The 12,786-nt window shown below is 36.2% G+C and overlaps 1 protein-coding gene across 1 annotated transcript; it reads left to right on the top strand.

Moving 5' to 3' along the window:
- Nucleotides 1-4,262: 4,262 nt before the first annotated feature.
- LOC110872608 (probable E3 ubiquitin-protein ligase RHC2A) lies at nucleotides 4,263-5,914 on the top strand. Its single transcript, XM_022121436.2, has one exon. The coding sequence runs from the start codon at nucleotides 4,662-4,664 to the stop codon at nucleotides 5,730-5,732; it is 1,071 nt and encodes a 356-aa protein (XP_021977128.1). The 5' UTR covers nucleotides 4,263-4,661; the 3' UTR covers nucleotides 5,733-5,914.
- Nucleotides 5,915-12,786: the final 6,872 nt, after the last annotated feature.

Below are 12,786 nucleotides of genomic sequence, written 5' to 3'. Positions count from 1 at the left end.
CATTACTCCCAATGTACGAACATGTCGTAAAATTGGGATTTTATCTTGTATAGTATTAAACTACTCAGGTCTTATGATGACAAGATTATGCATTGTGATTTAGCGGAGCGTTAAAATGACACGTCACTGCCTTGCAGACAGCGGGACTTTAAATAACTAACCATTTAACTATTACCTTGTACTCTAACTAGAAATTAAAAACAAAATAAAGGTAATTGGTTGCTTTTAAGTGACTTCGACACAAAACAAGACTTAGCGCCTGTGAAAGGCATGACAGAGATGCCCCGAGATAGCGGTTAAAGCGTTAAAGGGCTGATGTGGCTGGGGTGTCAGACCTCAACGCCCGGTCTAGATGTTTCTATAAGGGTGACACTTGAATTTAAGGTAGTCAATTTTTGCACGTAAATAAAGAAAAAAGAATTATTATTGTGCAAGAATAGTGTTGCCAAACAGATTCAGTTGGACGGTTCGAAAGAACAACACTCAAGACGACACGAAGATGTTCGCATTGACATGAATGCGATGAGTGTCACCTCATATTGCAAAGTCCGCTCCCTCTGACCCCACTATTCATGTTCTCATTTCAAGTATATTCCATTTTGTCCCTTTTGTTTGATGATATACCGTACAAATAACCCTTGTGATTTAAATAGTACACGTTTACCACCTCATAATACCATTCTTCAAGTTTTAGTTTAGCAAATCTTCAAATCAAGGATGCACATGAGCTTGCCCCTCACCAACAATAAAATTCATGCGTGCTCAAAGTATTAGACGTAAGTCTTAAACATCCATGACAGAAAATGAAATTTTACTATCTTCATATTTTTGGAAACATCCAATTCAAACTCTGAAACCAGCGTGAGTCCGGTTAAGACAACATAGTCTAGCCAGAGTGAAACAACATGGCTCTAAAATTGAGGAGTGTGGTAACCTAATACAAAAAAGTCGTTGTTCAATATAAACTGGTTTTATAGATCAAATAAGCATGTGTTTGATTTTATTTATATTAGTTACAGTAAAAGATCTAATAAATAATGAAATTCCTTTAACATGTTTTAATTAGAAAAAAACTACATTTGGTAAGGTATAAATATGTTATAAAACTAGTTATCTTTTCTTAGGGTATTTTCCAAGGCCGGCTGAAGGGACATTAAACTAAAGCTAGGGCTTTAGGCTTCCATTTGGATAATGCTCCCAATTTAAGAAACAAGTGTTATATGTAAGTATATATGTAAATGTTGCTTTTAAAATACAAACTGTCCACTGGTCCAGTGGTAAACTCCCGTGTGAGTACTTAAAATATCAAGGTTCGAGGCTTGTTACAAGCGCTTTCTTTTAGGTACTAACTGTTTTGTCTTTTTATTTTCTTCACGATTGAAAGGGTCATGGTATCTAGACACCCCCCAAAAATTAGTGTACATCCCTCAATATGAAGTGTATAGCACAATACGCTTCCTATAGGTTTAAAAGCAATAAATGCTAAACCAATAAGAACCGTATAGGCCAATACGCTTCCTATTTGCTTACTGAAACCTCCTGCTCTCTGCCATGCAGGTAGTGCAGAGGGTCAGACCTGAAAAGCACCGACAACTTTTGAAAACTGAGTTCAACAGGAGGCGTATTGGCCAATACGATTCCTTTACAGTTACCAGGAAGTGTATTCAACAATACGCTTCCCATAGGGTTTTGGTTGGTGGACTAATTAAATCAATAGGAAGCGTATAGTGCAATATGCTTGATATTGATACGATGAACAAATATGCTCTGACATGCAGGTAGTTCAGAACTGAAAAGCTGCAAAAGTGACTCAAATATGAAGCGTATAGAGCAATACGATTTCCATAGGGAGCCAATAGGAAGCGTATAGGGCAATACGCTTCCCATAGGGTTTTGGTTGGTGGAGGAATTAATTCCATACGAAGTGTATTGGGCAATATGGTTCCTATGGGACCAGAAATCTGTTATATATCCAAGCTTTGGGGATGAACGTATTATGAAGAAAATTCACAAACTAAACAATCCGATCAAACCATTCGTATCACAATGTCGTCTTGGGGCCTCAATTATATTTTTGGTGATTATTCAAACGAGTCATATCCGAACGAATCATACGTCTCCGAAAGTAAAATCGAACACGTTGTTGAACGAGGGGAGGAAGAGGTTGCATCTGTGGTTCGTTGTAATGATGGGTTTCGGGTGCCCGATTTGAACCAAGAGTACGCAGATGAACCTGAAAGCTATCCGCAATACCAATACCCGTCTTACTATTCGCATGCGGATGTAAAACACGAGAAAGAATACGAGTACGGGGAACGTGTTAAACATATCGAGGAAGATGATAACGGTTTAGGGGAAGATGATAACGATTTCGAGGAAGCTGATGACGAGGAGGAAGTTGCCAACGATAATGAGGAAGCTCCCTGCAAATATTTGGACATGAGGTCGATGACAGGGATCAAAGTGGCGGTAAACATTCCTAATGTTGGTTATAGGTTTGTCGGGGCGAATCGTCAAGCTTGGGCATGGCGGCCGTTGGTACATCACCCGCTTTTGGAGGCTGAGGAGGTTCAGATGCCTCAGATGGCTGAGCAGGAGGGCGGGCATGATGATGTTGAGGTCCCGCCTCGGCATGAACAGGGGGGTCATCAGCATCCACAGAGAGCTTATCGTGCGGTTAGGTTGCCTCAGTCAACCAACCGTCTTCTCGATAGGATTTTGCGTAACCAGGATGAGCAGATGCAGCTTCTAACATCTCACGGTCGCCAGATGGACCGGTTGCATGATGACATGGGGTGGATGATGACTGGCATGGGTGAAATGTATAAGCATATGGGTATGTCGGTTCCACCCCGTCCATCACCACGAGTTTATCAGGGCCGGGGCCCGTTCTATACGCAGCAGCCCGACTCGTCCTTGTCATCCTTTACTCAGTCCATTCCGTCTATGCAGGTATGTTATCTTATTTTTATTTCATTATCTATGATCAATTTAATGTTATGAAATGTAATGGATAATTTTTTAAATTCTTATAGGCTTCAGGACCGTCCTATTCTCAGCCCGACCTTTGGATGCCGCGTTTTCCTCAGTCTGGCCAGACGATGCCGCTCTTTCCTTTGGTCGGCACTTCCATGCATGTATGTTATTTTGTTTTTATTTCAATTTTTATGAACAATTTTAATATTATGTAATGATTATTTTGTTTAAATTTTTATAGGCTCCGGGCACGTCCTATACACGACACAACCCGTCGCCCTCTATTAGGCGTGCCCCGATATTTACGGAGGAGGAGCTGGCGGAGTCTGACGAGGAGTCTGATGAGGAGTCTGACGAGGAGTCTGACGAGGATTGATGAAGATAGTGGTTTGTGATGCTTTTATATGATACAATATTGTACGAAAAAATTAGTTTTAATGTATGAACGATTTAATTTTCTGTTTAATTAGGATATGTTTGGTTTGGTAAGTTATAGTGTATGTATATATTTAATTTGTTTGGATTGCTTAATTTAACTATGTTGTTTACAAAAATTTAACAAAAAAACATCATTATTTTATATAAAAAAAAACTAACTTAAATTAAAAAAAAAAAGTTTGGTAAGAGCAATATGTGATGCGTGTGAAAAGGAAAATTCTTCTAGGGTCGTATAGGGCAATACATTTCCTCTGGTCCCTAATCATTGCCTAAAAAGCATCTGAAAAGTGTCTGCAAAGCTTCTGAAAAGTTGTCCAATAGGAAGCGTATAGATCAATACGCTTGGGCTCAGAGGAACCATATAGCCCAATACGCTTCCTGTAGGGTTAGAGATGTGCAAATAAAAATGGAGGATGTGTGGATACCGAAAGCCCGATTGAAATCACAAAGAGGTTCAGCTATAGTTTCATTAATGGTGAAATTCCCCATCTTAGGTTACATCAAACAAGAAACTTACTATTCTTGGTTTATTGAATAATTTGTTAAATGGGAGTGATCTGTATCAAAATGCGTTACAAAATCCTGAAATTATTGATTTATAATATTCTTTATTTAGAGAGGTTGTAGGGCCCGAATATCTATTTTATTTTGGGCCACAAAAACAGTTGAGCCAGCCCTGGTATTTTCACAATTACATAAAATACATATAAAAGAAAATTTGGTTTATTTGGACATATTACTATTACTACACAAGTTTAAAAGCAAAACAATCATTTCACACAACCATTGGGAAGCTATTTAACAACCATTCAATCTTAAAGGCACCCAAATGTCAATTTCACTCCCAAAATTCCCACCAATGACTCATGCCTCTACATTCGTCCCACGTGTCCCTTCACCACAAGGCTTGATGACTCCCCAATCTCCCCCCTTCAAATATTCTCCTTATTCATTTCAACCCACCACCGTTTCAAGATTCCACTCAACTTCACCATCAACCCAAGGATCCAACTTTGTATTTTCAGGGTTCTTGCTAACTTATTTGGGTATTTTGATACGTTTTCATATCTAGGGCTCATCAATCACACCCAAACTCTGTTCTTTGTAAAAAAGATCACAACTTTTCAATTTTCTTGAACAAATATTCGATTTTGGCATCTGGGTTTTCTTTAATTTAAGTTTCCTGATGATGGTTTGAAATTTAGGGTTTCAAAATCAAGATTTGTGTTCTTTAGATCCGTTTACAAATGTCAACAAACCGAACTCCATCATCATACTGGTGCTACAGATGCGGCAGATTCACCGCAGTTCCATCTCACCGGCAAGATTCATATTCATCTTTATTTTGCCCCGATTGCAACAGTGGATTCTTAGAACACATCGATAACCCGACCCGTTTACCCGAATCCACTTTCTCAGACTCTCGCCGGAGTCCCACCTCGCCGGTGCTTCGCCGGACGAGAAGAACTTCCGACGACCGGTCGTCGTTCAACCCCGTCATCGTCCTCCGTGGGCACACGTCCGGGTCGGGTAACGGGTTTGAGATGTATTATGATGATGGAGTCGGGTCGGGTTTAAGCCCGTTACCGGTTAGTATGTCGGGTTTTTTATTGGGTTCGGGTTTTGATCGGTTGTTGGATCAGTTGACTCAAATTGAGGCAAATGGGTTAGGGAGGATTGATCAGAACCCTCCGGCTTCAAAAGCGGCTATCGAAGCGCTTCCGGTTATTGAAATACAAGAGATTCATGTGTCGAAAGAATCGCATTGTGCGGTTTGTAAAGACCCGTTTGAATTAAAAGCAGAAGCTCGAGAAATGCCGTGTGAGCATTTGTACCACTCGGATTGCATTCTTCCGTGGCTGAATTTGCGTAATTCTTGCCCGGTTTGCCGCCATGAGCTCCCATCGGAAAATCAAGATGCCGGTTATCTTAACACCGATGCGGTGGGTTTAACGGTATGGAGGCTGCCCGGTGGGGGGCTTGCGGTGGGGAGGAGAGGGGGCGAGAGGGAAGGTCCGGTTGTTTTCACCGAAATGGACGGTGGAGTCGACTATAATGGCGGTTTGGGGCGGGGTTCATGGGGTTTAGTAGGGAATGGTGGTGGTGGTGGTAGGGGCGGGTTTAGGCGGGTTTTAGGTGGTGTGTTTTCGTGTTTTGGGGGTGGGGGAAGGGGGAGGGGGTTGTCGTCAAGTTCGAGCTCGAGTTCGGATGATGGAGTGAACGGTGGAAGTAGATTTATTCCGGCGATCTTCGGCAGCTCCTCACGGCGGCGGAGGGCGTGGGCATTGGATGTCAACAGTCGGGCCCAAATGTGGTGAATGGAGTGGAAGCAAGTTTTTTTTAACAACAAATTTGGATTATTAACGGATCACTGAAGCATCATCGTACTATTAACGAAAACACTCGATATCCATCTCTTGTTGGAAGCAAGTGGTTTTGGATTTTGGTTTTAGTTAAAGAAAGTTAAATGAATGGAAATTTGTTTTGTAATGTTGTTACAGATAACATTGTAATAACAAAGTAGATAGCAAGTATAATGTATATAATTTCAGAAAAAAATAAATATGATTAGACGGATGATTATAATCACAAATTTAATTATATACAGAAACTATATATACGTATGATTATAATTACAATTATATGCTACATATTATGAAATGTCAAATTTGTCACTTAAAATGTTCAAGAGTTGAGGGATGAGTACACGGAAAGAATCGAATCGAGTTGTTGAGGGCTGAGTACACGGTAAGAAGCGAATCGAGTTGGCGAATCGAGTTGAGTACTTGATAAAAAGACGAAGTAAATGCAACTATATAATAAACAAATAAAAGTAAATGGCACTCGATAAAGAAATAAATGAAATAATTTATCTGTTCGAAAAACAAAAGTATTTACCACTTTTTTATCTGTTCGAAAATCACAAATTTTCGGTTGAATTTAGAATTTGGTTTGGTTGCTTCTCATCTTTAAAACTGAAAAAGAAAATCAGTTTGGTTCGAGTTTCCGGTATTACGATTTTGATTCAAATAATAAAATTCACCACTCGTTTTTTTAGGAGGGACAGCGAGTTGCCAAACACTATTATTAAATACCTATGAGATATACCAACACTATCGTTAATTATTATTACTATTTTTTCGAACGGTAAATTTGGATCATTGACGGACACTGGAGTATTATCGTGTCACTATCGAAATCACTCATTCATATCTATCTCTGCTAGGTATAATGCCTATACACCAATTATTACTATTTTTTCGAACGGTAAATTTTTCTGAGTTGTCAATGACTTCTATTCCAGTTGATTGGACCAACAGTAGTTGGGCCTTTTTAAGTCATTTGGGCGTGTTTAGAAATCATAGGCCAAGTTGATGGTTATCAATTAATGTATTATACAATTGTGGAGAGTTCAAATGAGAAGAAATTTTTTGTAAGAAGAAAAAAGAACAAATTTCAACCAATAAAAATGCTTTATTTTACTTCATTCAATATAAGTATTTAATGTAACTACAAGGGTACATTGGTAAATCTACATTGGTCATTAATTAGTATTATTCCTCTTTAATAGCTAATACATTAAATTTTTTGTAACTTATCTTCAATATATATATATTTTTTTCAAAAACATAAAATAAAATAATTTAAAGTGTAGGATAAATTACGAGTTGTGTAGGACAAATTACGAGTTGTGTAGGATAAATTTCAACGTGTAGGGTGAATTTCGAAATATGTAGGATAACTTTTGATGTGTGTAGGCAAAAAAAGGTTAATGTGGAGGATAATAGACTTTATGACTAATTAATTAGTAAAAAATGATAATAAATGAGATAAGTGAAAAAACTATTTAATGTTTTACAAAATTACCCTGTGTTCTTTTTCTTCTCAATTAAATTTTCTTCTCAAATGAACCTTCCCCTTATACAATTAAACAATTAAACAATAAAATTTATTTTGCCTATAATTTTTTGTTTCATTCTTTTTGCCTATAATGTTTTGTTTCATTCTATGATTTGCAAACAAACTAGTGGGATCACCTCGCACGTTGCGGCGAGTAGCTTCGGTGAACCAACGGTAGAAGATCGACGGGTAGTTTTGGTAAAACCAACTGTAGAAGGCTGATCGGTTTCGATGAACCAACGAAATAGAAAGCTAAAAAGTTATATTCATTCAAAGTTATGTTTAAAGAATATCGACAAATATATCTAAAAGGGGTACTCACACGTGCATGGTTCGTTAAATACGTTTAAAAAATTATTAGTTTTAAATTAAATAGAAAAAACTTCTATGAAATATCAAACTTTTACCATTCAAGACGTTACTAAGTTGAATACAAACTACAATATAATCAATAAAAGGAAACATTTAAACACAAATAATCAACTTTATATTAATAAACAATAAATATAACTAAGAAAAACAATTAGCATTTATCATTGTATTATGATTAAATGGAACTAATTGTCTTTTTTTCACCATGATATTTTTATTGCATTGTTTAGTTATATTATTTTTTTTTATTTAGTGCATTTTTCTACATGTTTGCATTAAAAAAAATAAATAGCTAATAATAAAGAAACCGAGAATTCTTCTCTCTCTAAATTTTTTCTAATCTTCTTTCTACCTAATAAAACCATCTTCACAAACCGTCAACACAACAAAACCACCACCACAAACGTCAACACAACGTCAACACTAGTGTATTTTCATCTTCAAATCCTAGGCATTGATTTATATTTGTGTATTAATAATCAAGGGCTAGGATTAGTTCACTAGTGTTCATAATTAAGGGGATTGTTCACAAACGAACCTAACCCTATATATATAGGCCCATCCCCACACCCTAGGTTCATCCTATGCTATCAATATCGGCGATATATCGGTGCTATATCACCGGTATATCGGTTATCGGACCTAGCCCCAAATATCGGTTTCGTATCTCAGTCAAATATCGGTCAACGATAATATCGGTGGTCAACACCGAAATATCGCCGATATTTTGTAAAAATCATATCGGTTGTCTCGCCGATATCTCGTCTGGGCCCAATTCCGACCGTATAGCGACCTCCGGCGGCTGAAAACAGAAGAAGAAACATACCTGTTGGCACTTATCGACCACATATCGACCTCCGGCGGCCAATTCCAACGCCTCTGCCGGAATTTCTGCTGTAAACCAGTAGCGGCTGAGGGAACAGCGAGAGACAGGAAGAAGGAGAAGAAAGTAGCGGCTGATGATGATGAAGAAGATGCGTGTGTTACTTTTAGGGTTAAGTAAGTTTTAAGTATTTCAATATTTATCCCTCTATCTTTCACTAGTTTATACTTAGTCCTTTAAAGTTGTATTTTTTTATATAAAAGCACATTATTAGTTTGTGTATATAAATATTTAACCCCTCTATCTTCACTAGTTTATATTTAGTCCTTAAACTTACAAATCTATGCATAAAAAGTATAAACTTAACATTATATATATAAATTTATATAGGTTCTATATGTATATATATATATTTATGCACTATATTAGAAATTACCGATATCTCACCGATATATCACCGCGATAAACGATATCTCAGATATCGGTCCTTGGCCGATAACCGATATTTTTCCGCATTAACTGCTTAGGGTCCATCCCGTTAGGCTTATCCCCACACCTTCTTACGTGGACCAATGGGGGACCCATGTATTTTTTCCATGGGGGTGCGGAATATTATTAAAGATTTTAGACCCCTAGGTATATAAAAAAAATTGGTTCATATCGGGTGGGATTGGGTCGGGTTATGTAAAACAAAAGAACATCAAACTAAAATTTATATAATCATAAAAAACACGTCAAATGTCATTACAAACGTTTCGAAATTGTGCCCTACGCGTTTTCATTTTTTGAAATCTATGCAAAACATCATATAGAGCTACTTTCCTATGGTTCCACTTGATAAATTTTGCCAAAACTTCCCTACTCATGGTTCCTATCACATATAAATCGATCCATAAGTTCATAAAAAACGGTAAACACTTAAACAAAATAAACAATCATGTTCAACCATCGTCCATAATTTTCAAGCCCAAGTAAAATCTGGAACAACCAAAAAAATATCAATACAACAAAATTATGCTACTAAAGTTTAAAACAACAAAAAAAAGACATCAAAAAACATAAAATTTCAAACCCTTTTAACACCTCTATAACTCTATTTTTGGATTCCGGGTGGTGGGGTGGCCGGAATCAAGCTTTTCCGGTGAGAATATAACCGCTGCCGTCGTGCCTATTGACTAATTTCGTGCGTCGGTCACAGGTCGCTGCATGATCAGAAGAGGGAGAGCGGGACGAAGAATTGGAAGGGGCGATTGGTTGGGTTATTTTATTTAACTTCAAATTTAATTGGGTTTGGTTACAATGGAATGTTTATTGGGCTAATGGCTAAATTGTTAAGTGAAAGTTATTGGGTTAACTTGTTAAGTAAGTGGTTCAAGAACAATTATATAAACTATGTTATATTTTAATAAAAATCAGTGTTTACAAATTATTTTTTATAAATTCATAAGATTTTTTTCCTAAAGGGGACATTTGAAAATTTCCAAAGGGTGCGGTTGAAAACTTGCAAGGGGTGTGGTCGGGATTTTGCACGAAATTTAACAGATTTTTTTTAAAGGGGTGCGGTCGCCCACCCACACCAGTGGGTAGGTCCCCCCTGACATGGACGCCTACGTAACATATTATCCTTTAAAGACTACTCTCCTCTACACCCAATATCCTTATTATAAAGTATAAAAGAGTTTTATCTCCTAATCCATATTCATCTAAACAGAGTATTATATAATAATTTAATTTCCTCAAAGAACAAATTTCTATCATATTTAAAATGTCTTTTTATTATCATAACAAGAAGTTTTATTTTATTAAAAGTGATGTTTTTCTTTTAACTTCTAGGAATATGATCAGAGTTTAGCAAATGGGTGATAAAAAAATGTATATTATTAGGGTCGGATCAAGAGTGGTTGAGGGTTGCCAGGGATATCCCTCAACTTTTATGGTGAATAAAAAAAACACGGTTTTTGTAGATCCGCCACTATCTACACTGATGTTTTTTTCTAAATCCACTATCGTCTACACTTATTTTTTTAGGGGATACTCGTGGTTGTTTCTTCTAAATCCATCACTTATTTAGCTTAACTAGAATACCTTTTGTAATTCTAACGCTCTTATTTGAAGACATAGGTAATTGAAGAAGGGAGATGCAGCCTGAATTAACCACAGGTTAAACCATTATAACTTATCACTTGATGAGACTAAAAAAATTTGTGCCTTCATTCTACGTACACACGTTTTTTTAGCTTCGAAGAGTTCCTGCCTTTTGATATAAAAAAGGCTTTAGAAATGTCAAAGGGGCCGGAAAAATGCTGGGAGACGAGGTCAATTATCATTAACATTAACGATATTTTTAATATTTATGATTTATCTTCTTTTTGACCTTTTTGACATTCATTTGCCCCAATATTGGGCTTCACTTTGACAATCAGGGAACATAAAATTATTCTACTTGCTAATAAGCAAAATGAGAGATGACTACAATGTATTGTTGTTTATGTGTTGGATCCATGTCTAGAAGAATTATAAGTTTAAGAAAGTAAAGAAGACATTAGTTATACAACGAAATATATCTCTGAGAATGACATCACAGAAAAATGGATGTGATAAAAAATAAATATTTTTTATATATATCTCAAAAAAATACTAATATTTTTTAAATATTCATATCTATTGGAAAGTAAAAAATTATATTGATAAAAAGGTATATAATATACAATGGTTTTCAAAAGAAAAGAAGGGGAATGGAAAATAAATCTTGGAAAAGAAAAAAAACTAGCAACTGTTGCAAATTTGAGCTTTGACAATGTTGTAACACCCCATAATTTGTATGATAAAATATTTTAATATTTAAATGTTTTATATAATTAGTTAAGTTTTTAAATATAAAGAATGTTCATAAACCTTGAAAAAGTGTACAAAGAGACAACAAAAGGTAACTTGGGGGTTGAATGTGTAAAGTTAAAAAGTTAACATAAGAAAAATAAAAACCCAGTATTTAGGTGGGTCTGTAGATCGCGACCAGAGGGGAAAGAAGAGGAGGCAAACCCTACTCCATCAATTGAACTCAAAATTCAGCAATTAGTAGTGATTTTAAACACAATTCGCATGCATGTTCTTAATTACTCCATAATCCAAGTATCTTGAACATAAGGTGAGTTAGAATTTTATGTTTTGATGCATTTTATGAAGTGGGTTTTTACCAATCCTTGAAATAGTATGAAATTGAGTTTATATATGAGTTAGAATCATCAAATAGAAGGTGCATTATGCTTGAATTTGATTGTACTAAAGATTTGGGGGAAAACCCACTTGTTCTAGTAGGATGATGATTTTGTAAGTCGAATAAGTAGAGTAATTTCTATGAATAAAGTATGTGTACTAGAACATTGATAGATTATTATGTGTAGGATGAGTGATTTATGCAAGAGTGGTTGATTGTGTGAATTGTGAATATATCTAGTGAAATTATGCATAGGATTGATGTGCATGTGCTGTACTATATTTTTATGTATATTTTTAGCCCCTTTTAACCACTTTAGTCAAGTTTTAAATTTATAAAACACGATATTTACTAACAGCAAACACACATATGGGCAAGTGCACCCATCGTGAGCGTAGTATAGTGTTGGTAAGATACCGAGGTCGTCCAAGGACACAAGAGCTTTTAATATCGGTTTATCCTCAACGTCTAATCAAATCAAAAATTTAGAAAAGGTTTTAAACTAGAAAATAAAAACTAAAATGCTGAAAATAAAAATAAAATAAAAACAGATAGACAAGATGAATCACTTGGATCCGACTCGCCTTTAGTGTAATATTTGATTATTTTCGCACTTTTGCACTTTTTAAGAGATTATCTTAGTTATTGTAGTAGGCCCCTCTTTTGAAGGTGACGTTACCCTCGGCTAAGTAGTCTGAGTCAGCAGGGATACAGTCCTAAGTAGCCGAGTTAAAGTTTTAATAGTAGCTTACATATGAGGGGATCAAAGAGTTTAGACCCCCGCCATCCAATACCATTGGGTATTGAAGGAGGTCCTACTAAATTTGACTCAGGTCCTCGCAGGATCTATACACTGAACAAGGCAAGACTCTTACCAAACCATTCCCTTAACCCCCGACCAGGTAGCCAACATATCTCCATATAGACCGTGGAGATATGAATGGTGAAAATCTTTTATTTTATATAGACAGTAAAATAATCCAAGACACCACAGACAAATGATAAGGAAGATTCACCTTTAACATAAGAAACTAGTTATCAAAGTCATTAATACATAACCAAA

Source organism: Helianthus annuus, chromosome 8 (genome assembly GCF_002127325.2).
Source record: "Helianthus annuus cultivar XRQ/B chromosome 8, HanXRQr2.0-SUNRISE, whole genome shotgun sequence".
NCBI classification, from domain to species: domain Eukaryota; kingdom Viridiplantae; phylum Streptophyta; class Magnoliopsida; order Asterales; family Asteraceae; genus Helianthus; species Helianthus annuus.
The sequence above is the reverse complement of the archived record's forward strand: the minus strand, read 5'-3'. Positions and strand labels throughout refer to the sequence as shown.

Coding starts and splice junctions, on each gene's coding strand:
- LOC110872608 (XM_022121436.2), top strand. CDS start 4,662: ATGTCAACAAACCGAACTCCATCATCATACTGGTGCTACAGATGCGGC.